Source organism: Microtus oregoni, unplaced genomic scaffold (assembly GCF_018167655.1).
Source record: "Microtus oregoni isolate MIOR12 unplaced genomic scaffold, Mior012 000086F_ref0000336, whole genome shotgun sequence".
NCBI lineage: Eukaryota > Metazoa > Chordata > Mammalia > Rodentia > Cricetidae > Microtus > Microtus oregoni.
Genome location: NW_024544552.1, coordinates 404,787 through 431,704, shown reverse-complemented (window position 1 = coordinate 431,704; position 26,918 = coordinate 404,787). Strand labels below are relative to the sequence as shown.

The 26,918-nt window shown below is 38.9% G+C and overlaps 1 protein-coding gene across 5 annotated transcripts in view; it reads right to left on the bottom strand.

The window, feature by feature from the left end:
- Positions 1–26,918, bottom strand: part of Rgs7 (regulator of G protein signaling 7) — a 367,840-nt gene that overhangs the window by 44,365 nt on the left and 296,557 nt on the right. For all 5 annotated transcript variants that reach the window (XM_041643499.1, XM_041643495.1, XM_041643497.1 and 2 more), the window contains 4 exons: positions 26,131–26,182; positions 5,181–5,245; positions 4,136–4,212; positions 3,939–4,020 (listed from right to left, as the gene is read on the bottom strand). In XM_041643499.1, the coding sequence (XP_041499433.1) occupies positions 3,939–4,020; positions 4,136–4,212; positions 5,181–5,245; positions 26,131–26,182 (276 nt within the window). The remainder of the gene's footprint in view (positions 1–3,938; positions 4,021–4,135; positions 4,213–5,180; positions 5,246–26,130; positions 26,183–26,918) is intronic.

The following is a 26,918-nucleotide window of genomic DNA, read 5'->3' as shown; positions in this document are numbered from 1 at the left end:
ATTCTCAAAAGCATTATTGCAGACTGGGGAGAAGTCTCTGTGTGTGTCTTAGTGACTTTCCCTGTTGCCATGATAAAAGACTCCATAAAAGCAGCTTAAAGCAGGAAGCGTTTATCTCTCAGTCAGTGGGGATAGTCCTTCATGGTGAGAAAGCCCATGTGGCAGGACCGTGAAGCTGCTGGCCACACTGTCTTTGCATTCAGGAAGAAGGCAGTAGTGCATGATGTCACTCCGTTATTGTGAAGTGGAGGCCTCTTATATTTTCATAGCTCTTCCCATAGCAATTAAATTCATCAAATCAGCCTTTCAAAAGCACACGCAGCAGTTAACCTCATGGGAACAATCTCTCACAGGTATGCCTGTAGGCTTGTCTCCTAAGGGATTTCATATCCCGTCCAGTGGAAAACCAACGCTAATCACCACAATGGGGAAAGTGCTCACAGCACAGGCATGAGGACCCGAGGTCTGATCCCCAGCACCCACACACAAACTGGGAGTGATGGCACACATCTTTAACCCAGTGTGGGAGCCAGGACAGGCAGATCCTAGAGGTTCAGTGGCTGTTCAATCCACCTTAAGAGCAAGCTGCAGGTTCCCTTAGAGACTTGGTCTCAAAAAGCATAACGTGGGGAGAGAAATAGAGAAAGATATCCAGTGTTGATCCCAGCTTTCCCACTGGTATGTATGGGAGAGTATAGTGGCACCCTCGGGTGTGCATACATACATATACCCAGCACTGCAAAAATAAAATAAAATATGCTCTTTATAACATTAACTATACAGAAGAAAAGCAAATCCCACATTATCGTCAATATAATAAAATCTAATCTGTTTGTCCCACTGTGTTCTTGAGCTGTTTCTGAGAATTCTTGGCAAGTAAAGAGTCTGCCTCCTTGATTAGACCTCAATTTGGTTTTTCCAGAGTAAACACTGACACACTTAGAGAAGCTAACTTTATTTCATGAAGGTATTAAATGTAAGAAACAGATTATTGTTTTCTCATCTGACTTAAGGATGACCTCATGGTTAAAAAAAATCATATTAAAACCCCATTAGATGTATTTCCTACATTGCTAGGTTTTAATTCACACACTGGATTATAACATCACATTAAGTCAGCTCTAAGCCTGTGAGATGCTGAGCTGCAATTGCTGTCTGCTCATTCTGTTCCTGATTAAATAAATGGAACCAGATCAAAACAAGACCAGGCAGGCATACCCGAAACAACAAATCTGCTCTGCTGGAAACAGCAATGTGCTAAGGCCTGATACTAGGTGTATATATTTTATATTTATTATATATTTTTATTAAAACATCAACAAACAATATTGTTCAGGGAACTCAATTTCGAGATATTAAAAATAAAGACATTTCATATATTTATAAATGTAAATTATTGCAGGAAAATCTAATTATATTAACCACCTGATTTTGATTGTGTTTTATAAGGACAATTGGAGTCTTTTTCTTTAGAAAACAGACAACAAAGATTTGCCTGTTATCTCTATTGGGGGGATAGAACCTATGGCTTCAAGGAGGCATAAAAAGGATAAATAAGATAGCATAATTAAACATGGGACTATGCTGTATTATGCAGAGGATATTGGACTTAACACCCTCTGCAGGCTCATGATTTCATCGCGAGGTTCCAGCAGGTGGCGCTGTTTTGAGATGTTGTGGAATCCCTAGGCCTGGAGTCCAGCTGAAGGAAGTTTTTGATTAAGAGAAAGTCTTTCAAGGAGCATTATCCCTGACCGCGTCCTTCTGTGTGTGTTCTCTGGCCCACCATGAAGTGAATAGACCTCTTCTCTGTCTTCTTCAACATGGGAGACTGAACCCCTTGAAAGCATGAATCGTTCCTCCCTTTGCTGCCCAAGGAAATTCGGATGCAGTGTTGGAAAGCAATGAATGTAGCAAGGTATTTCTAGAGTCTGGAGTGATGGAGGAAGGTCATTGGCTAATAAAGGCACTGCCCTGGCCCATTTTATTGGTTAGAGGATAGGTGGGAGGAGAAAACAGGACAGAACACTGGGAGGAAGAGGAAGTGAGGTCAGAGTCTCGACAGCTTTCCTCTCAGGAGCAGACGCCTGAGAGAGACGCCATGCCCCGCTCCCGGCATGAAGCTCCGACCCAGGATGGACTAGGCTAGAATCTTCCCGGTAAGACCGGTTCTCACAGATTATTAGAGATGGGTTGATCAGGATGTGAGAATTAGCCAGTAAGGGCTAGGGCTAAAGGGCCAAGCAGTGATTAAAAGAATACAGTGTCTGTGTAATTATTTTGGGCATAAGCTAGCCGGGCAGGCGGCCGGGGGTGCTGAGAATACAGCCCTGCCGCCCTTATTACTTCACTGGAGGCTGCTTTAAGGAAGGAGAAATTCTGTTTTGTATCCTCATGATGATTATGAGCATGTTCTCATAATTCCTTCTTTACCAAAAGTAATAAAACTCCACCTGTCCTTTGAATAGAAAAGCCAGGTAGCTCAATTCTTCTCTCTTGAGAATTCAAATGACAACAAATTCAAAATAAAACTTAACAACTGCATTGCTGTCTGAGTAGAAATACATACATTTGCAAATACATCTCTGGATTCCTTCTGTTTTGTTCTGACTCAGAAGGCAATTGAAAGGAAATTTTAAGATATCTTTAAGTCATCTGTTGTGAATTCTTTTTCCTGCTGTGAACCTATTATTAATTCTGGTAATGCCTATATAAATATTCCCTAGTGATCTATCTGTAGTTAAAGAAATTCATAGAAGAGAAAGATATCTTTGTAAAACAAAAATGAGGCTAGACATGTGATCTTTTTATTTGATTCATTATTCACTATCATTTTAATTGTGCGTGTGCGTGCGCATGTGTACAAATATGCACTCACACATATACATGCGTGCTTGAACATTTGAAAGCCAGTTTCCATGGAGGCCAGAAGAGGGTGATGAAACCCCTAAGGTTGAAGCTGTAGGCAGTTGGGAGTCACCCACTATAGGTAACTGACCCCAGGTCCTGTGGAAGAGAGCAGTATAGGCTCTCTAGCCTCTTGCTTGTTTCTCCAGAGGCAGGGTCTTGCTTTGTATCCTAAGCTGACTTTAAACTCAATCCTCATGCCTCAACTTCCTGAGGGCTAGGCTTACATACTTGTGGTACCATGCACAGTAGATATGCTATCTTGTGGAGGCTTGAACCACACTTAAACAGCTTCCACAAGTTTTCTGTTATTAAGGACATTCAGTACTTGTTCTAATGAGGCACTTGGTTTGACAATATTAGAGAGAGAAGAGCTAGGTTCTTATATAGACTCGAAGTTGAGTCATTAAAAGTATGAATTGATGGGCTGGTGAGATAGCTCGGAGCATAAAGGCCTTTGCCACAAAGCTTAACATTCCGTTTCAGCTTCAGGCGTCCACATGAAGAGGATGGACTCCCAAGAGCTGTTCTCTTACCGTCACATGTGCTCCAACTCCCATGCACAAAATAAATAACAAATGCAAAAAGAAAAATTTAGGAAGTGTGAACTGATTTAAATTTAATGATATGCTAACTTTCAAGAGATACAATAAGCATTAATAAGTTATAAAGAAGAAAATAAAGACAACCAATTACATTTTGATTCTAACTTTTTCTACCAAGCCAAAAAAGTAAATAGTAAACATAAAAAACCCACTGCTCTGTTAACAGTGTGTTTTTCCCTTTCAAGTGTTGGCAACAGCATCAAAGCTTGGTAGTTCAGAGTCAGCTGTCTAACCACATCAGGGAGAGACTTATCCTTTTATAAATATGCATTGCATGAAGTCTCATCTTATACTGAGGCAGCAATCTTTCCTTAACTATTTCACCCAGACACTGGGATATACTGGTAAGGGTCCCGGTCTGATCCAGGACACCCTTTTCTTCCAACCCTGAGACATGAGTTCAGGGAAACATGTTAGTTTACTTACCACAGGCCTGTGGACGTCCCAGAATGCTCTCTCTTGACTATCGAGAATTTTCCTTTCGATTTTGTCTCTCTTCTTATCCACTCTGTCAAAGTGGCAACAATGAAGAGTTAGCAAGACTAATTGGACCATCTCCGAACAGAAGGCCGCACAGAAGGCCGCACCTGAGCAAATCTCCCCACAGACTCACAATGACTCACTTTGCTTGTGCTTCTGCCTGCATGAAAATGAACTCCCACTTCCGGGCAAATGCTCTCTGCAGCCTGGCAAGGCTCTCCTGAAAAAACATAGGACAGCTGAATATATTTTAGTGTTCCTTTCAGAATTTCTAAAGTGTTATATATGCTCTGAATCTGAATCAAGTGTGCTTCCTGAATTTTCAAATCATAGGCCTCATGGGGCCAGGTGAGCCTCTAACTCACTATGTAGCTGAAGATGACTTAGAACTACCTCCCCAGTGGGGGTAATACATACATACATATATACATACATGTATTTGTATGTATACATATATATGTGTGTGTGTGTGTGCCAACATGCCTAATATATATCTCATGCTGAGGATAGAAAACAGAGCATTTTTTGTGCTAGACAAGGACTTTACAAACCAAGCTACAGTCCCGATCAATAGCAATCATCTTGCAGGAAGCACAGTATAAATCACCAAACATTCCTTTGTTTCTACTGAAGACAAATTCACTGGATCTTTCTGTGCCCATCCTACGGAGACAGGAAAGCAATGCCTTCCCACTACTGATCCAATCGATTGGTTCAGGTCCTGAGAATAGTTATCAATCTTTGGAAGCTCAGGATCTACTTGTGCAGAGTACTCTGAATTAGTTATCACAACACAGCCATCATTAGAACAAATTACACTAGACTGCCTTCGACTGATGGGAGCTATCAATCGGACGGTCCTGCTAAATCGGCCGCTAATGTAAACAGTTTTCCATCCTCACAGTTCAGACATTATTGATGTAGTATATATCTGAAATCTTTACAATTAAGTTAGTCTAAAAGAATAAGACGTACTTCTCTTCATACATTGAATTCATATGCTAGAATTCTACTGTCCTTAACGTGAGGGAAAAGAGGAAGCAGACAGAGAGGAGTCATGAAAGCGCTGGGCTGGGAAGCCTGGTCCTTATGATTCATCCATGTAAGAAGGCACAGAGAACCCAGATATGGCCAAAGGCTTGATTTGTGCTGGTTTTATACCACTGTATGAGCATCCTTGGTACTTACGGCTTCATAATCAGCTAGCTCTAGCCTTGCTTTGTTTTGCATTGTTCTCTTGCAGAGGTAAACAGCTGAAAGAAAAAATAGTATCATTTCTTGGCTGCTCATTAGCACTGAAACACTAAATATAGAAAAATAGCACTATGTGTCAAGATATTTGTCACTTTCTCTCAAGTTCAATTTACTATTGTTATCTTATTATCAAAAATAAATAATAATAAAAGAAGACATGTAAGATTCAAATACTGGCATTTAAAAAGTCAAAAATAAGTAGAATATTAAGCTAGGATAATCATTTATTGTTATTAAATGGTAGGCATAATTTTATCATCAACAAATAGTAAGGAGAATTAAAATCTTTTCAGAGATTAAATGAGCTTAAAATCTAGATAGATAAAAATCATTTCATAAAAGGTAATTGCAGGAAGAGGTATCTGACAGGCATTTTGAATTATTTCTAGATTGTGCTATCAACTACCAGGATGTCTTATGTAAGCTTAAGGGTTCTTGGCTTCTTCCCCTCTTTATTTTGCAAGAGTTGCTCATCAGTCAGTTGCTCTGTTCTAGAAGAGCAGAGTCTAACACAAAAAGTGTTCCCCTTCTATAGTATTTTCCTCAGTCTGTTTGGCCACCAAGTAGGCTGGTCATGGCACCAGGTTTATTGAATTGTGAAAAGTAGGAGAGAACAGGGGTGGCAGCATTGCCCTGGTACAAATCTTCAGATGTTTAAAATTACCCTGAAGACTTTAAGGAACATTTCAAGAGAACCAGGTCCTCAGGCAGAGTCCCAATTCTCAGAATATCTTCTGTCTTTGTTTTTCATTAGGGGTGAATCTTGGAACTCAATAAGACCAATACTAATTAATTATAACAGTCTACATACTGAATGAAATCACTGGCTGAGGCTCATTAACTACTCCTTTTTGTAAGGCTATCCCTATGGAAATGTCTTATACCTATGACCTTTGCACTCAACAATATTTGCCTTGGTTTAAGATAAGGAAACACAGCTGCTCTCAACCACTACGTCCTCTCTAGTGAAGGACAGAGAAGACAAACATGTAGTTCATGGGGGCTAGAAACCCAAAGGCTAAATTTGTGTGTGTGCGTGTGTGTATGTGTTACTGGGGTTTGAACCCACCCAGGGCCTTGGCTGGCTGAATAATGAAGGAATAGGATTTGGTTCAAACACGTTTGACAATCTGGTCGAGAAGCCCAGGTTTCTGAATCAAGCCTCTGAGTGAGGACTGGTTAGAAGGGAATGTCAACAGGAGAGTCTTTCTCTCAATTCTGGAATTCTCTACAACACGGAGTAGTCTCTTGCATAAACATTGTCTGTAGCAGAAATATTCACAGTCGTGCCCCATAGGTGGCAGGGTCATTGATCATTGTGACACTCTGACACCTCTAGCTAAGGATGAAGACAAGAGCGTTTACTTCATAAGGAGTAGGAATGCAAAGGCCAAATGTGCACTTGGAAAACATACAACATGTAATCCAAACATTACAAGTGAGACGTAGGATCAGGAGGCTGCTCCATTTCTTTTGAAATGATCTTTGAATAATTATTTTGTGGACTAACTTTCCTCCTATTCTTGAATTTAAAAAAGTCAGGCAGTTCCCACAATCTTGCTTTTCAAGCTTGGGTAGGTCAGAGAGCATCAAGTTATTGACAATTTCTATTGCCAGTTAACAAACTCCAAGCACATTTCCAAGGTTTAAAGATGAAGTCATCTCCTTGACTCCAGTTTGTGGATAGAAGGAATATATGGGACTTTCTCTAGTGCCCCTGCTTTTGGCCATCAAGACCCACTGACAGAGCCTCTAATCCAATGATTCTTGACATTTGGGTCATGACTCCTTTGGAGGTCACTTATCAGATAGCCTGGATATCAGATATTTGCATTACAATTCATAACAGTGGCAAAATTACAGTTATCAAGTAGCAACAAAATAATTTTATGTTCGTTGGTCACCACAACATGAGGAACTGTATTAAAGTGTCATAGTGTTAGGAAGGTTGGGAATGACTGCTGTATCCTTCTGAGGATGTAGAATAAGAGAGAAAGAGAGTGAAGAAATGGCAGAACAAATTTTTTAAGATTACATATTTTTTATTTTACCCTGTGCATAATTTTAATTTTATTTTCAAGAGAAAAGGCAAAAAGTTGTAGACAAATTTAAACATATGTATTTCAGCAAACTTTATAATAATTTTTACTACATTTATTATGCAAGTGTGTGTGTGCTTATAGGCACATATGTGCCATGGGGTGTGTGTGTGTGTGTGTGTGTGTGTATGTGCTTATAGGCACATATGTGCTATGGTGTGTGTGTGTGTGTGTGTGTGCGTGTGTGTGTATGTGCTATGGTGTGTGTGTGTGTGTGTATGTGCTTATAGGCACATATGTGCTATGGTGTGTGTGTGTGTGCGTGTGTGTGTATGTGCTATGGTGTGTGTGTGTGTGTGTGTATGTGCTTATAGGCACATATGTGCTATGGCGTGTGTGTGTGTGTGTGTGTGTGTGTGTGTGTGTGTGTGTGTGTGTATCTGATAGTCTGATAGTCAGGGCACAACTTGTGGCAGTCAGTTCTCTCCGTCTACCATGTGGATCCTAGAGAGTAAATCCATGTTGTCCGGCTTGGCAGCCGCACCTTGTATCTGCTGAGTCACCCTCCAGCCCACCACATTCACTTTCGTTTTGATTTAAGCATGTGTGTTTGTGTTGTACAGCTTGGTGCTTTGCTACACACTTACAGCGTGGAAGGGCAGTGTCACACACATTTCTCACCACCATCACCTCACCATCTTCATCCTCACCATCCCTCCCTCGCACATCCTGCCAGACTAGAATATTTAACATCCATTCTTGTAGTGACCTTCAAACACACACACACACACACACACTGTTGTTGCATCTTATACGATAGAGTTCCTGATCTTAGTCCTTCTAACTGAAAAACTGAATTTGCCAGTGGTTATTAATGCCAAACACCTTTCCATAGGCCAGTTGATCACTTCTTTGTCTTTCTTAGAAATCTTTATTCAGGTACTTGTTCATTATTTATCTGAATTGTATGCTTTCTTGCTTCTCTGACACATCGTGTTGATCTAGCTACTCTCTAGACGTGACAGAGGTTTGAAGCAAATATTTTCTTCATGTTGCTTCTGTGGATTTTGGAAAATGACCCCACCCCCACCCCATCCTGTCACCAGTACTGATGGGTCCTCATGCTGAGAAAAATTTGCCCCAGAGAAAATGCTCAATATCTATCTGCCAAGTGGCAGGAAACATCACAATTTATTGACCTTTTGAGGGTTTGTTTATTTGCTTGCCTGTCTTATTTGTTGATTCAGCCTAGTGATATTTTATACTGGAGGACCTTTTTCCAGTTAGATTTAAAACCAGTTTGTATGCTAAAGATAAAAAACGAAAGCTCTCTACATATGCAAGAAGTCCATTTTCCCCTAGGCTTCTTGAGAAAAGATTATTTAACAATAAAGATAATATCCAGAATATTAAGTATGGATTGTGTGCATGAACATATACACATACGTGCATCAGTGGTACATGTATTGAGATTTGCTTTTCTATATTAAACATAATATGATTAAAGTTTTCTATTGTTTTATATAGATATAGCTTGTTTTCCCTAGCCACCATAGTCTGTCCTGTGAATGAAGTGTGTGTGTGTGTTTGTGTGATTTTTAAACTATATTTATATCATCAAATAAATAATGTTGACGTTATGAATAATGATCTAATAAGGGTCTTTCTTCACATATATTTGAAGTCTGTAGCAAATGGCAGAGTTTGAATTTTACAACATTGCCACATTTTTGTGCATAATGCTTTTTTCTCAAGGAATGATGAACCTTTTGCTTCCTTTGGGTTTTTGCTAGTCTGGCTGGAAAGAAAAGTATTAAAGTCTTGTAATTTCATTAGTTTTCTGTATTTGTTTTATTAAATTCCCAACATTTTTCATATTACAGATTTTACTATATTTCTTTGGAATGTTACCTTTACCAATTTAATATTTTAAATTTCATTTTCCAATTTAATATTTTTAATTTAATTAATATTACTATTGCTAATTTTGTCTTCATGCTATAACAGATTTGTCTACTACACCTTTGTCTACAATTCTATTTAATTTCTTATTTAGTTAGTGTTTGAAAGGTTTTAACTGTGTAACCCAAGCTGGCCTAAAACTTTTTATGAATACCAGGCTGGCCTCACAGTCACAGATATTTGCCTGCCTCTGCCTCTAGAAACCTGGGACTAAGGGTGTGTACCTCCATACCTCGCTTGCCACCGTTTGCTTACACTGAGTTACTTTATTTTACTTAAAATCCAACTATAATACTTATTCTTTTGGTAGACAAATTTAAATACTTTAATTCTTAATTGTGTTTTAGGTGAATGGATATTTTGCTTGGATGGATATTTCTGTACACCTCATGCATGCCAGGGGTCAGAGGAGAGCATTAGGTTCCTTGGAGCTGGATTTACAGATGGCTGTGAACCTTCCTATGGGTGCTGTGAATCCAACCTTGGTCCTCTGGAAGAGCAGCAAGTGTTCTTAGCCACTGAGATATCTCCCCAGCCCCTTTTCATTCTTTCCGTTACATTTGGTAGTCTTTTTCTCACCGCTTCCTTTCTCTATTTCCTTCCTCCTCTTTATTTTCTTTGTTTCATGAGTTAGTTTTCTTTAACTTCCACATTACTATTTGATAAGTAATAAAACTTGTTATCATTCAACCTTACCTGCACAAATAAAGTCTCAAATATTTACCTCTAAAACTGCAACCTCAGAAATTACATGGTAACTAATACAATCCACCATCCATGCTGAAAAACAAGTTTATCCTCACTCTTTACAGACTTCTAATATTTTAATGAATACAATTTATTTTGCACTGCTAATTAACATTTTAAAATAAATTGAAGTATTCATGTTTCATTTGAAAACCGTTTCAATCCAGTTATTTTGGATCCTAGAGGGAAGGCAGAGAAAGTGGTTGTCTTGGGAAATTAAACAGAAAACTGTCTTTCACAGTGTAAATTTATTTGAACCAATATATCTGAACTTAGATTCTCTCAGAACTCATGTCTTTTACTATTTGAAATTCCCATAATGTTTCTTGTTTCCCCGAATGTTTGCCCACTTGTCTGGATGAAGTGACCATGCTGGTGTCAGGGAATTGGAGAGCAGCATGCTGAACCCCATGCTTTCTGTCAGGTGCTCCCTGAAGTACACACACCATAACTTCCTTTTATTCCTTCTGTTCAAAGTTTGCTGCCAAACATCTGGGGGTCCACAGAGCTGAGAATCAAAGTCAGGTCAGGGACGAGACCTTCTGCTACAGAAGTCAAAGAATCCTTGAAAGACAAGCAGGCTTTCTCTGATCTTGCTTGTATTTCCAGCCCTTGTGTATGAACAGGGAACCTATAATGTGGTTACTTGGACTGGCTCCAGTGTTCTAAAGCTGCCCAATATTTTAAGAAAATAAACTTCAGCTACATCCATAGGGCGTTTTCCTAGAATTAAGTCCCTATGATTCCATTCAAACGAGCGGATATCTTCACTGTTGTTCCTACTACTTTCTGTGCTTCTGTCTACTCACTACCAGCTTTGTCTTTACTCATTATGGTCTATGCAGGGAAAGAAACAAGTGATTTTGAAAAACTTCTGGAAAGTATGTTATGTCAATCTGCTGTTGCTTCTTAGATCTACTTTGAGACTCAAATACATCTATATTTAATGGACATATAGGTGAAAGCTCAATAATTAGGGAGTATTAAAAATTATATACTGAAATTATTATTAATTTAATTCTAAAGGATGACATAGCTCCTTTTTTTCAAAAACAGAATCTTCCTGGAGTCATGGAGATGGTTCAGTAGGTAAAAGTACTTGCTCAACCATGAAGATCTGACCGCCAGTACCTCACAAAAAGCCAGATATGTGTATATCAGATTTTTAACACCAGCACTGTGGGTGCAGATAGGATCCCAAGAGCTCACTGGTGAGCCAACTTATACCAAACGGCAAATTTCTAGTTCATTGAGAAACTATCTCATTAAGGCTTACTGATTAGAGGAAAACACCCATCACACTGCTCTGGCCCCCACATGCACACCCAAGGCACACATACACATCATCACATTAATATATACACCCTGAACATACAACACAAACAAAGTCTTATTCACCAAACTCAATTCTGCACCCCTGTGAAGCTAAGACCCAGGTCAGACACATTGTTAGTCTCCACTTAAGAAAGCAAAGCTAACAAAAGAATGGTAAACTATTTTTTCTTCGTTGTCATTTGTCTCCCTCTCCTCTCTCTTCTTTCTTTGTATGATGTATTTATTAATGATGCATTTAAACTTTTCAGAAATCTTTGGGCTGTGGAATAGCTTAGTGGGTAAAGATGATGGCACGCAACCAACACTGGCAATCTGAGATAGGTCCCTGGGATCAACATGGAAGGACACAACCAGTTCTTGTAAACTGTCCTCCGACCTCCACACATGGAATGACAATGTAACCCTCCCCCATGTAAATTATAAAACAAAAAAAATTAAAATTTCATGAACTTTAACTAGCATTCTTAGTACTTTAAATGTAATGGTCAAAACCTTTTCTTCTTTCTCAAATCCTAAAATGACTTGTTTTATGAATGAAATGACTCCGTAGACTCATAGGGGGTGACACCATTAAGAGATGTGGCCTTGCTGAAGGAAGTGTGTCAATGGGGGTGGGTTTGAGGTTTTAGAAGCTCAAGCCAGGCCCAGTGACACTCTCTTTTCCTGCTGCCTGAGGATCCAGCTATAGAACACTCAGCTCTTTCTCCAGTGTCCTGTCTGCCTGTATGCTGTTGTGCTTCCCACTATGATGATAATGGATTAAACCTCTGAAACTGTAAAGCCAGCCCCAATTAAATGTTTTCCTTATTAAGAGTTACAGTGGTCATGGTGTGTCTTCACAGCAATGGAAACCCTAAGGAAGACATGACATCAACTCTTCCTTCAGTGACCAGTGCTGGTTTTCCAAGCTCTCCTGAGCATCCTAGTATGTGTTCTCTATCTCTGAACCTGCTTTCCAGAGTTTTCCTCCTCCATATCAACTTGTTATCAATTAGTTAACATTCAGAATCAGACCTTCCATTTTTCAAGTCACCACCTCCAATTTATTCCAACTTGCTCATTGAGGCTTTAATTACAACATCTTCATTTTGTATTAATGCAAGATTCAGAGGATTGCTTCTCAAATCCCTCTGGAAACATTCCAGCATTTTATTCTATTTTCTGACATTTCCTGTTCTCTTTTTGATCATCTAATATGTTACTTAGATCATGCTAATCTGTACCTCTTGCTGACCTGTTCATCCTCCTGATGGCTTCACATTTCCCTGGTTGGTGTCTCATTTGCACATTGAGCTTCTCTATTTGGTGTATCAGGCCTTCTCAGTGTTCTATGCAACTGACTAGCAAACAATACTTTGTGACAACTTCAGGTTTTCCTTTTCTTGGTATCCCCAAAGGGCTATCAGTCAGAACCCAGTCTTTCTATTGCTGTAGTGGTTTGGTGACTAGTAACTTCCTTCTTAGGCTTCTCACATGCTTGTGACTAGATTTTGGAAATGCCATTTTGTTTTTCTCTTAGCTTCCTTGCTGCTTCCTTGGGCAGCTTCGCATAGTAAGAAGGACTTCACATTGAAGCCTTGTGTTGTCTCAAGTCTCAGCAAAGCTCTTTGTCAACTGTGGTCTAACGTTATGTTTCCTGTAACTCTCAGGGCACTGACCCCGGCACTCTAGTCTCCCAGCATTCAGTTGGGTTTACTCCAGACCTCTGTGGGCTTTCAGATTTAGTGTTTTCATTGTGGTTCATTGTTTCTGATACGGAGTGACTACTTTTCTCTAAGCTGTGTGTTTTTGTTGTACTTCAGCCTCCACTTCTTTTTGTCTGAAGAAAGACACCATTTATTTCAGCTCTGAAAACTCATGCATCATGGCCCAGCAATGTCACTAGAACAATTTGCACAGCATTTTTTGTTTGTTAAAAGGGTGATTTCTTTCAGAGCACTGCCTCCTGTCTTGCAAAGCAGATCTCTGACAAAAAAACATTTCAAATGCAAATTGTATTAAAACAGTGGTTTGTTGTTTTAACTAGGGAGGTGAAGTCTAGCATTGCTGATGGATGGTGGGAAAAATGGTTTACTTTAAACTGTGGAAAGTTACAAATATGGGCAATTTCATCCTGTTAAGGTGTATGACTTCCTGTTACAGACACTTCACTGTAAGAAATCAATTTTATTCTGATGTTTGCTAAATTTTCAAATAAAATCTTAACTAACTAGAAAAGATACATTCTGACTGGCTACTATTTTTATCTCTCATTTTTTTCCAGGATATTCATTATTATATTTCTTGGCAAATGCAATAGGAAAGGATTTTAAAAAAATAATATGGTCCCAGGGATGGTCTTGAACTCTATAAATACTCAAAGATAACCTTGAATTTCTAATCCCCCAGCCTTCACCATTTCTATGGAGCTGCTTCATGAACCCCAACCATGATATTTCTTCAAGCATGCTTTGCTGCTACTTTTTCTGTTTGCCCTAAATGCATAGCACCTATATGACCAACACACGCACACACGCGTGCACACACACACGAGTAAAGGTAAAGGAACAATTTAATTTTCTGTTATAATTTTACATTCACAATTTTGTTGAAATAGATATCTCTATTCTTAAAAAAACGACACGTATTCTCTCCTTTTTCTTATCTTTTCTTCCGAATTACCCAGAGGAATTAAATAATAGTAATCTACATTTTAGAAAGTGCAAATATTTCATTTAAGGTCTGAACTGAACTGGAGGTGACATCTGGTAAGGAGCCCCAGGTCTACTTTGTAACCTAAGAAACTGTTCTTTTTCAGCTGGAAAATACACCTAAATCAGAGTCACACCTTGGAAGCCTTTGCCAGCCTTACCCTGGCTTCACCCTCCAGGGAATCCAGCCAGAGGTACAGCGCTGTAACTTGGAGAACAGCACCATGATCTTGCGGAACAACGTACGATCAGTTTCCTGTATTATAACAGCTCTGAGCTGCCCAAAGCTTCACAGAGGAAGTGAGAATATGCGGCAAGCAGCGGCAGGACACTGGGATGCCTTAGAAAAATATTTCTCAGCTGAAAGGAGAAAGCCCTTTGAAAAGAGTCTGACAGAGCAAAGTTAACAAGAAAGCAGCCTGGGAACGCTGCCTAACCAGCTGCTTAACAGAGTGCATTCCCCAACAATGAACACTACAACAATGAACACTACAACAATGAACACTACAACAATGAACACTACAGGTACAATGGGGAGACACACCTGGTACACTGACTATCCTTCAAACATTCGCAATTATTTAGTAAGCTTTAGAAGATCTTTATTGTGTGTCCTGCAAAGAGCAGTCCAGGTGTCTTTCTAATTGTCTCATTTTTCAATGTCTTAATATGTCCAGTGAGAGGTGTGGCTTTGGCCTGGTGGCCTTCCCTACAGCTCCCGAACACCAGCTGCCTCAGTGAGATGGCCAGATGGGATGATTTCTCAGGTGTCCGGCAGCTCGCTCTCTTAAGGATGGAGGAAGCCAGGTTCTCTCACTGACACAGACATGGGGAGCATGGCAGCAGAAAGGCAGGATGGTGCTGGAGCAGTAGCTGAGAGCTTATGTCTGATCCACAAGCAAATGCCAAGAGAGAAAGAGACAGAGGGATGGCCCAACTTCCGAAATTTTAAAGCACACGCCCAGTTACACACCACCTCCCAGAAGGCCACACCTCTGGATCCTACCCAAACAGTTCCACCAACTGGGGATGAAGCATTAAAATATACGAGCCCTTGGGGGATTGGGAGTGTTCCTATTCAAAACCTCACCAGGTCCCGCACTTGCATTGTTTCTCCCTCTTTAGTATAGAAGCAAAAGATTTCCTTTCACTCAAAACAGAATCATAGAAACAAAATACTACCATATCTCCACCCCCAGTATGCTTAAGCTGAAGTTGAACTTGGACATGTCAGTGGTCCTTTTAATGAGAGACTAGCCTTCCAGGCAGATCACTTGATCTTTAATGTGGTGTTCCAAAGCCTCGCTAATAAATCAGAACTGTCATTGTTTATAGCATGGCTACCGTAAGCACCAATTTCCCTTTACTTCAATTTAATGAAGATCAGAATGCTTCCTGTAGTTAGTGGCTTACAAAAGCAAGCGAGGTGCAGACTTACTCTGATTCTTGCCAATCTTAAAGGCCCTCTAGTAATAGAGTGGAGAATTTTGCTTGTACAGTGATATTTTCTAAGTTTCCTGTGTCCTTTCCATCCCATCTTTGTTAGGTAATAGGTCTACCAAAACCAAAATATTTTCATTCAATCTCGGATGCTCAACATGAATTAACATGAATGATGCCCATTGTACTAATAATTGTAAGGGGTCCCTGGGTATTTTGGTTCAATATTAATAAAAAAAATGATTTACTTACTGAGGCCTCTACTTCATAACACTTTGCAAGACCATGCAGTTGCACTAATCTTCCCAGAGGGTATTTAATGCCTGCGTGGAAGTGTCATTCTGCCTTGCTCATGGTTTTCAGAGGATACTGTTCATAGCTTTAAGTTGAAAAGCAATGTTCATTTTATGTCAATTAGGTTTGCTATAAATTAATTGATTAATCCCACAGAATATAAGGAGCCATGTCGGTATAAGTTGCATTGCTGGGATGGAAACTTCTGGTAAGTTCACAAATGAATAGGTCATGCTGTAGTTCAAATGTGAGTTCGCACATTCCTCACTGTGGAGCAGACTCCTCCCTTCTCCCCTTCTCCTGGTGTATGCTTCTGCACACTGCCATGGTGCTGCCGTCATTACTTCCTTCTCTATCTAAATCTCAATAGTAGCACTATGGAACCAGAGTGCTTCGATTGACACAACACATCACATCCTAAAGAGTTTGAAATTCAGTTCTAAACTAAAATATCGATAGAAAAACATCTGAACAGACTGCTTGTTTGGAACCTTTCTGCCTGGGCAAGCAGCTGAAGGTGTGTGCCTAGTGCATGTGTTATCTTGCTCTCTCTGCAGGTCACGACCTTCAGTGAAGTTTGCTCAATGAGTGTTCAGTGTTCTTCAGTGAACTTAGTGCCATCTTTTAGGAATTAATCTGCACCCCCATCATTCACTTATTTATTCTTTTTTCCTTCTCCCTTACTTTATGTTTTTTCACTTCATTAACAAATATTGAAAAGCTAGTTCAAGCTTATTGCTGCTTATTTCTTTTTTCACAACTCCTCCAAAATTCCATCTCCCTAAATTTCTCATCCACTCTACATGGGTGTGCATTCCAGCTGAGAAACAATCTGGCCCAGTGGATCATGACCCTGTCCTGTGATTATTATCAGGGGAGTAGATCTATTGCACATCCGATGTTTTAGCTCTTTTTCATCTATAGAGTATGGCTAGTAACATTTTAAAGATTTTCTCTAAGGGATAAAATTAGATAATGTTTGTAAATTTCCGAAGAGAGTTGATAGGGAATACTTAAGCTTCTGCTATACCACCAGTTAAAATGTAGTTAGACAATCAGAAATAACCATTAAAAATCAGTCAAAACAGAAAACCAAGATACTTTGTCTTCATAAATCCAAATAATCACTGACCTTCAATCTATGTATGTTTACAAACTTTATGTATGTTTACTAGTAGCTTAAGTTAGAGACCCAAGCTCAACTGGTTGGGAAAAGCACCAAGAATTTATATTTAAAATCACTCCTATTGATATGGGTAAGTCAAAGTCACACTCAGAGAATAGTCAATCCCTAAACATATGCACATTATATTTACATATGTATATTTATGACCTTGATCATAGAATACTATTTCTTACTTAATATTCAAATAAACAATGATGTAAGACAAAAGTAATATTGATAGTAGTTAGACATTTAAGAACTTAATGCATGTTACTATAAAATAAAAAATGTATTCCTTTCCCTTTTTATAATTTTGCAGAGAATTTGAAATAAAAAGATACACTCATCAAAAAAGTAAAAAAGGAGTCTAAGAAGACAGGTCATTGGGTGTTATCATGCCCAAGTCATTGGACTGGTTTCTTAAATAGATAAACAAATAGTAAGATGTTCTCAAGATGGTGACTCAAGACATTAGTGGAACAATTTTCAATATAATTGAATACAACTCTAGATATTAGATTGTGAACTGGGGGCACACTCCAAAGACTAATGGGATTTAAATATTTATCTTATTGATATCACACTTAAGAATATTTCACTTCCCATTTGGATAACTATTTGAGTACTGGATTTGGAATTATGCAAGGTCTATAAATAATACATTTATATACTTTTGTAATATTCTTATGTATAGATAGTCTTACATATAGATATTGGAATAAGACTGTGAACCAGGTGCCTAAATATTTGAAAAATAAAACCCTAAAATCTAGAGAGACTGTTTAACACCTGAAATTTTCTGTTTTTAACACCTGAAATTATCATTGAGAAGTTCTGTGAAATATCAAATGCTTCTATTAAGAATTTACAAGTATAATTTCGTTTCTTCAGATGGAATATCTTAATAATGAGTAAACTTTTACTTTTATAAAATTAAGCTTGATTTTCTTTTTAAGGAGGTAACTTATTATATTTTTCATATTTAAGCATAGTTTATTTGCTCGTGATGGATATTTATTTTATAAAATGAATTGAAATGCTAATATTATCTCTTATAACAAGCAAAATTAATGCAACAATTAAAGATTTTATTTTATATGAAGATATATATAGAAGTCTACAAATCAGAAGATTACCCTACTATATTTTTCAAAATCAAAGATTTTTAAGTTATCTAGGTTATTAGAAAGCTACTTTTATTGTAAACACTAACTCTGCATTTGAGTCATGATATTTGATGGTGACTGGCATGAGATCAGAAGATGTGGCTCCTCCATCTGCATAGTATGTTGTTCTTATTTGCCTTGTTAGTTTTGGGAATAGCATCGTCTATGAACCCATTGCTCACTGAGGAATGTTCTAGAATTGTAAAATAGGGTTCTTCTGCTAAGCTCAGGACATTTACTAACCACATACTTGGAAACAGCATACCATGGAAGAAACAAAAGGAAGACCCGGGAAGGTCTCTTCCTCATCCCAGAAAAGATACAAACATTAGTCTGCTTTAGGAAGATGCTGCCTGCTCTTATTACTCTTGTGTCTTAAGTGTGTTCCCTCAACTTTAGGAGCTGAGAATCTGGTTAGCCACTTTGTATTGTAAATAAAGCTTTCTTTTTCTTCTTTAGCACTTATTCCTTGAAAATTGTTTTATTTGTATTTTACCCAGAAGATGCACTTCTACACATTGTTTTAAGCAATGATAGTCTTCTTGGTGGTCATGGTTGAATTCCAGAAAATTTCTAACCTCAGTCAGAGAAAGAATATGGAGAGGAAAACATGACTAACTCGCTGTGCTCTCAAACATTAGGAAGCAACCGCATGATGAAATGAAAAGTAGAAACAAGGCAAAAAAAAAAAACCCACAAAATGCTTCATCATATTTGTCATTTTCTCTAGAAAATTCTGCAAACACCGTGTATGACAGGAAGGAAGCCTCAAAGTCATTTCATTACTCCCATTTACCCTCACAGCAAAAAGAGGTGGACAAGGGTGAACCAGCTTTTGTCTTACTCAAGGATCAGTGTCAGAGGACAAACCATCAGCCCTGTTTTTGGAGAGACATATAAGACTGTTTATACAATTGTGACTTAAAATAGCAGCCTGGGGGATGTTATCTTGAAGTCAGGAATATACTAGCTACAAGCTGCAACTCTAAGAGCCAGAGGCCCTTGCAGACAAATATGAGACTCAAGTCTCCTTTGAGATCAGGAAGAAAGAAAAATCCATTCATACTGTTTACAAAGTACGGCAAAAGCCAGCATTCTGAAACACACCCGGAGCATTCTGCCTTTAACAAGGTCTGATATAAGTGCTAGGGTATAGGGAGAAGATGCCAAGCCCTCCCCCACTATATTCTTCTTAGTCCACTTAAGGGCAAAGGAATTTGAAAAGCCCAAAGCACAATCGCGAAGGTCACTTGCCAGCATCACTATGTGTCTGAGTTCTAATCATAAAGATTGCACAGTGTAGCTTCTTTCCCTGAACCTTCCCAGGTGTCACTAGGTCCCTTACATGACATCAGGGGAGTGTGACTGAAAGAGTGACACATGTCAGACCTGCTTTAAGAAAAAGAAGCTTCTAGGAAAGCCCAAAAAAGAAAAAGGAGAGAAACAGGAAAAGTTGGAGTAGGGAGAGGGTGGAGCAGGAGTAATGTGGATAAGAAAAGTACTGTGATAAGAAAAAACACAAATAGAAATATTTAAATAATAAACTTTTATGAGTTTATCAGTAGACTAGACAGGACTGAACTGATAAATCAATGAGCTACAAAACAATAATCAAAATTTCCACCAAGTTGAAGCAAAGTCAAGAGAATAAAATTATCAACAATCTTAACATATGCAATGACATACAGAGAAGAGAAAAACAATAATATTTTTAAGCAAAGACTAAACATTTGCTAAAACCAATGATAGACTCTGTCTTAGCTGAATTGGAGCCTTTCCCAAATAAATGTCCCAATCTTCTATGTCCCAGTAAACTCAGAATTCAACTTAATGGAGACAAGACCACTAAGGGAACAATTAAGATAAAATGGGGTTCAAAGAGTGGGCCCCTAATCTAAGATGACTGGTGTCTTTCTAGGAAGAGAAAAGATGCCAGAGATGTACTTGCTCAGAGAGACAGCCATGTGAGACACAGTAAGAAGTCACATTTCTGAAAACCAAAGGCTCAGAAGAAGCCAATTCTACAGCAGTTTGTTTTTTAATTTCTCTGCAGAGGATGCCTGTCATTATTTAGGAGAATCAGTTTCTGTTGCTAAAGTCACACAGGTTGTGATATCTTGCTATGGCCACCCTAGAAATTAACACAAGCCATAAAATGAGGAATCAGAGAAAGAATCAAAGAGGACAAATAGATGAGCCCACGTTCCAAACCCTATACTTAGAATACTTAGACAGATTCTAATTACAAGGAACAAGTTTTAGAGTTCTGTAAGTTTGTGAAAAAGATGACTAGCATTTGCAGTTTCGTATTATGTAATTCCATTTGCCCATGTAATTAATATCTTATGTTAGTATCGTAAATTGGCTAATTTAGAGCCACTGTCTAAACAGTAATTAATAATTTTGTTTTGTTTTGTCCTCTCAGGTAATGGCAATGTAAGCTTTGGAACAGTTTTTGTTGATAGAAGGACCTTATGGGATAATTTAATGCTTCTTTCTGCAAGTGTCACGTGGTGCCTTCAGAAGCAAACCAGAAAGTTCTCTCCTCTCTACTTCATGGCCTCTCCACACTAAACCTTCGCTGTTTTCCTTTTAGCTACATAGTTCTAGATTTTTCAGTTCAGACATTAGTTGCCATACTCATCCACATGAACATGTATGTCATCAAAGATGGCCCATGAACCAAATACATCATCAGCTTCGTAGAAACAAAGTTCTCAGTAATGAAGATAACAATATTTGAATATAGTACTTAAAACAAGAAAAAATATTGTCTTAAGGTTCGCAATGAATAATATATCAAAAACTTAAAGACGATGCTAGACTGTGGATGGGCTAAATGAAGTGAGTCTACTAGGACTCCTGTACTTAGGGGAAGTTGTATTTCATTGGCTTAAAATCCTATTTAGCTGGACATGGTGGCATATGTGTAAAATCCTAAAAATCAGGAGGCCGTGGCAGATAGATTTCCAATTTGAGGCTAACTTAAACACAATAGACTCTTTAGGGAATCTGAAGTTGGAATATGAAGATCTTGCCTAAATAAAATAAAAACAAATAAGCGAAAATCCTCTCTGGACATTAGATATTTGACCATTGAAAGTCATATCCTAGGCTCTTTATGTGTAATGCATACAATCAGAGCTACCGTCTTTGGTATCTGCTTCTGTTTGGCAGCAATGGCTCTATCTGCTTCTCACCAAAGCTGTCTTGTGCTTCCTCATGTGTTGGCCTCCAGCTCACTCTGGTCTCACTCTGAATGATGCAAATGTACCAATAGAAACACATTCTCCACACTGGAATGGGTTTGGATTGGGATTGCCTTTTGTATTTCCACACACAGTATGCAAATTTTCTCCCACCTTGATTTTCTAAGAATGGAGTTCTTGTAGATGTGGTCCATATTGGCTTTAAAATAAGCTAAAATGCTGTTAAAACAATCAATATAGTACCAAGATAGCTATGAAAACATGCTTTTTGCACATGGGCTGATCTACAGAAGTTTGTGTTCTACACATCATAGGATAAACTCAAGTTTGGTGATGGGAAAGAAGGTCAAGATGGCAAGAAAATGAGGGAAACTTTTAAAAACTTTCTGTTCAGTTTCACATAGCAGAGCCTGTTTTGAATCTCAGCATTCAGGGCTACAGCAGGCAAATTGTAGTCTGAGGTCAGTTTAGGATATTTAGAGAGAATATATCTCAAACAATAAAGTTATAATAAAATAATACAACCATTTCTTGTGCATCTATGCCACAAAGTTGTCTTAGAAAATACAGCCTAAGTAGCCAGTCTACTTTAGACCTTAAAGCCCACGCATGTCAGATCATCCATACCCTTTTAAAGAGGGGGTTTTAAGAGTATATTTTAAATAAAAAACAGTAGAAACTGAAACACTGGAAAAATTCAAATTGGTAGTGCAATTTATTTGCACTTATGAATATAAGCTATTGTTGTGGACTATGGCTTTAACTAAGTAAGGATGTGTTACATTTGTTTAACAATGTAAAAATGTGTTGCTTTGCACCTGATTGATCTAATAAAAAGCTGAACAGTCAATGGGTAGGCAGTAGAGGGATAGGTGGGGCTGGAAGGAAAAGAGAATAAGTAGGAGGAAGAATCTAGGGCTCAGGGGAGAAGAGGAAAGAAAGAGGGAGAAATAGAAAGAGATGCCTGGGGTCAGGCAACCAGGCAGTAGCCAGTCAGCCAGACAAAGAGGAAAGAGGAAAAGTAGAACATACAGAATGAAAGAAAGATAAAAGGCCCCAAGGCAAAATGTAGATGAAGAGAAACAGGGTCAACTAAGTTATAATAACTAATGGGACAAGCATAAGATAAGGCCGAGCATTCATTACTAATATTAAATTTCCATGTCATGATTTGGGGGCTGGCAGTGTGAGAAGCTCTGCTTCAAGCCATCCTTATGTGGATGTTTAGTAATTAAGCCAGCTACAAAATAAACCAGAATATGATTCATCAGTAAAAACAAATGGGATAATTTAACAATATGATTCCACTTAGTTTACAAATAGGCTGGCTGGGGTTGTGGGAAACAGTTCAGGAGATGATCTCCTCTGATGTGGGTGCCAGTAAAAGTCAGTTCAAAGCTGAAGGACATTAGCCATGACGGATGACTGCTATGAAGCCTGTTCTGTGAGTGATTCATTGCAGAGATCACGGCTTTTCCTCGGGCATTCCAGGGGAACAAGCCTACTACCAAGTCATCAGACGTGTACTGCAATTGTGATTCCTCTAACCTTCCAGTGAAGAAGACAGAGATTGGAAAGGAGGGCCACCAAGAATAAGAATTGTCTTTAAGGTGTCACCCAGCAGCCGATGGAGGCAGATACGAAGACGCACAGTCAAACATTAGGTGGAGTTTGGGAAGCCTAGGAAGGCGGAGGAGAAAGGAGTGTAGAAGCCAGAGGGGTCAAGAACACCATGGGAAGGCTCACACAATCAACTAGCCTGGGTTCATAGAGACTTGAAGAAAATGAACAGACAACCAAGGAGCCTGTATAAGACTGACCTAGGCACTCTGCACATGTTACCGTTGTTTGGCTTGGTCTTCAGGGGACTCCTAACAGCAGGAACAATGGCTATCTCTGACTCTTTTACTGGATGTGAGGATCCTACTTCTCATACTGGGTCACTTTGCCCAGCCTTAAAACATGAGGAGGTGCTTAGTCTTACTGCAATTTAATATATTGAGTTTTATTGCTACTCATAGGAGACCTGCCCTTTCCTGAATATAGATGGAAGAGGAGGGGACTGAGGGTTAAGAGATAGGAAATGGGGAAGACGGACTGGCAGGGGAGGATGGGAAGTGGCTGCAGCCACAATGTAAAATAAACAGATGAATAAAAAAAAAGAATTCTCTTTTTAAAAGGAAACAGAAACATTGTGTATGATAGGCAACAATAATGAGAAACAAAAAATCACTAGTTTATGTTTAGTGAGTTTCGAACAGGAATAATGCCAGCTTCCTTAGGTATATCAATATGAATTATTCCAATCATTTCATTAAGTCAAGATCTCTAGCCTTGTTTTTGAGGTAGCAACCTGAGACCCAGAATTGTGCCACACTTTCTTCAAAGGCACACATTCAGCCTTTTGTCACAGCAGGCATCGGAGTCAGGTCTTCCTCTGGAAGGTGTCTCCTCTACTAGAATAGTGTAAGGCCTTTGGGTAGGCTCCTAGACATAGATCCACATTCCACAGAAAGCTTCAACTCTGACTAATGCATCTGAAGCTGCTTCTCAACTTTCTGTAAGCATTTCAATTCTGAGGACTGTTGAGCAACAGATGAAGAAGTGGGCATTTCCAATCAGGTAACAGAATGATCTAATCTCTCTGTTAGTTTGACAACATCGTATAAAGTACTTTTGTCTGTTTGTCTATTTGAAAACCATCTACACTACCTGCCCACTCTGGGGTAACTTACTAAATGTTTCTATAGTGACTATTAGGAAAGGTAATTCCAACAATTTGCTATGGATTTTCCTACAGTTTACTTCTGAAGATGTTTCTCCAGGGGAAGCCCAAAGAAAATCAAACGATTGTTATGCTTCTTCCTGCTTTTGCATATTATATTATTCTCTCTTGATATGATGGATAGTTTATGCCAACTTGTCCTAGGTTAGAGCCATTTGAGAGGAGGGAGTCTTAACTGAGAAAATGCCTCAGTAAGCTTGAAATATAGACAAGCTTATAGAGCTTCTTCTTTATTAGTGAATGACATAGGAGGGCCCAGTCCTCAGTAGGTGCTGCAACCTCTGGGATGGTGGGGTTGGGTGATATACAAAAGAAAGAAGACTTCACAAGTCCTAGAGAGCAAATCCGTAAGCAGCACTCCTCTATGGCCTCCTGCCTCTAGGCCCTCCAGCGTTGTTTCAGTTCCTGCTATGATGTTCATCAGTGATAAACTGATGTCTGGACATATACGTGAAATAAACCCTGTGCTCCCCGAGTTGCTTTTGATCATCGCAGCAATAGAAACCCTAACTAAGATATTTCCTTAAACAATTTCATGTCTCACCACCACATGTGCTGGGTTGAAGAGAATGGTCCCCATAGGATCATGTTTGAATACTTGTTCCCCAGTTAGTAGAACTATCTGGGAAAGATTAGGAAGTGTGGCCTTGTTGGGCAAGCTGTGCTACCAGGGACAGGCTTTGAAGTTTCAAAAGCCCACACCAGGCCCAATCCTGCTCTCTCATTTCCTATTCCCTGTGGATTCGGTACAACTCCAGTGCCATGCTCTTGCCAGATGCCATGCTCCTCACCGTGATGACCATAAACTAACTTTCTGTAAGCTCCAAAGAAATGCCTTCCTGCAAAAGTTGCCTTAGTCATGGTGGGTCTTCACAGCCATATCACAGTAACTAAGAAACCACATATAATTCCTTCTTCTGACTTTAAAATCTGTCTCGGATGTTATTAATTCTATTATGAGATTATTCTAGCATAATACCTATCGCCACCAAATAAGGACAATATTTAATTATTTTAAACTCCCATATCACTTTGCACATAGCAATGGCATTTTCATGTCCACTTATAAGAACTCTTTGTGTAGGACACCACTTTCTTTTCTAGGCTGTCAGCTACTCAATGCTGCAGGCAAGTCAGACACCCTACGGACACCATCATCTTCTACAACAAGGCCCGTGAGTGGTTTTCAATGAGCATCTGTAGCCATGGTGCTTTGGATTTGTCCAATCTTGCTTCATAAAAGCATCACCTATGCAAAAATTCCTGAAGACGAGGGGCCGGGCGATGGTGGCACACGCCTTTAATCCCAGCACTCGGGAGGCAGAGGCAGGCGGATCTCTGTGAGTTCGAGGCCAGCCTGGTCTACAAGAGCTAGTTCCAGGACAGGAACCAAAAGCTACAGAGAAACCCTGTCTCGAAAAATCAAAAAAAAAAAAAAATTCCTGAAGACGAATATTTTCTAGGGACGAAAGTTTTTCCTTATAGAGCTTCTTTGCAATCTTCATGATTAGGCTTAGGTTATCTTAAGGTCACGGAATTTGATTTATTAGGGTTAAATTTGCTATTGTAAATTGCTATATTTTCTTTGACTTGCCAGTGGCCTTTCCATATTTAACATAACCTTCTGATCTAGAATCATAGGATGCCTCCCTAATAGTCAGCAAAATAGAGGTGTGAGGAGCAAGAGGGCTTTGTGTTTGCGTGTTTGTTTTAAACTTCATAGCTGAGCTGAAGAAGAACTAGGACTCTGGCTCTCTGCATCCATTTATTTCTCTTCCTTGTTGCATGGGATGCTCTGAAAGACCAGCCCCAACCATTTGAGGCTTGTTTCAGCATTGCAATATAATTAGGGGCTTTTCTTTAACAGAGCACATTCTACTATGGAAGAGCTGCCATCAAGTCTGGTGACTTGCCAAATAAAGCCATACATAAATTACTGATCCATATCTAGAATGGTGGTTTCCTCTTTCATTAATAAAAGCAACAGAATTCATTTACTTGGAAAACAGACACATAAATGGTTAAGGACAAAACAAAGACCATTGCACTGACCATAGTCTGTATTTTCTGGCTCCCAACAATTTGATGGCCAAAAATAGGGTGTCTGTTGAAGGAAAAAAGAGGAGTCTTGGTTATACACATAAATATTTAGTAGGCTTTCTGGTGTACAGTCTGTGTTTATCTTCGGTGCTTATCTAGACTATGTTTCTGATAACAAACATTTTATACCCAGAGAAAGCTAGCAGAGAGATTTTTATAAGGTTCTCATCTGCATGCACTGACCAATTTCTCAGCCTTCAGCTTTGCCAAACAACAGCAGGGATTTAAAAGGGTGCTCATTTTCCATCATCTCGTACCAACAGACATAAGGTTAAAGGATATGACTGCATTATCCAAGCAAAAGGTTCAGTTTCAGCCACAGCGAGGGCTGAAAGCGGAATATTATGTTCAGCAAGATTTGAAATGAAGCATGCCTAAATACAGCGATGTTTTCTGCACATTATATCTCTTTATTGATTTTCATAGGTTCTCAAAGTTTAGAATCATTCCTGAAACTTGTGAATCATTTTCTGGGATCTGTTAATTATGTAATGCAACTTTCAACATTATTCAGCATGATGACAGTAACCTTTGACTTTTACTTATAAAAGCATTCATTTATTGCTGTAAACTTTTAAATGGTGCAAACCAGAGATCATGTTTTTTAACTAATAGTATATTTGATGTGATTAATAATATCCAGAATTCTGATTCTGTAAAATTCTAGAAATACACTGACTGAAATATAAAAGGAAATTTGATCTGGAATAAAACCCTTACGATAATTAATGTGGCAATTT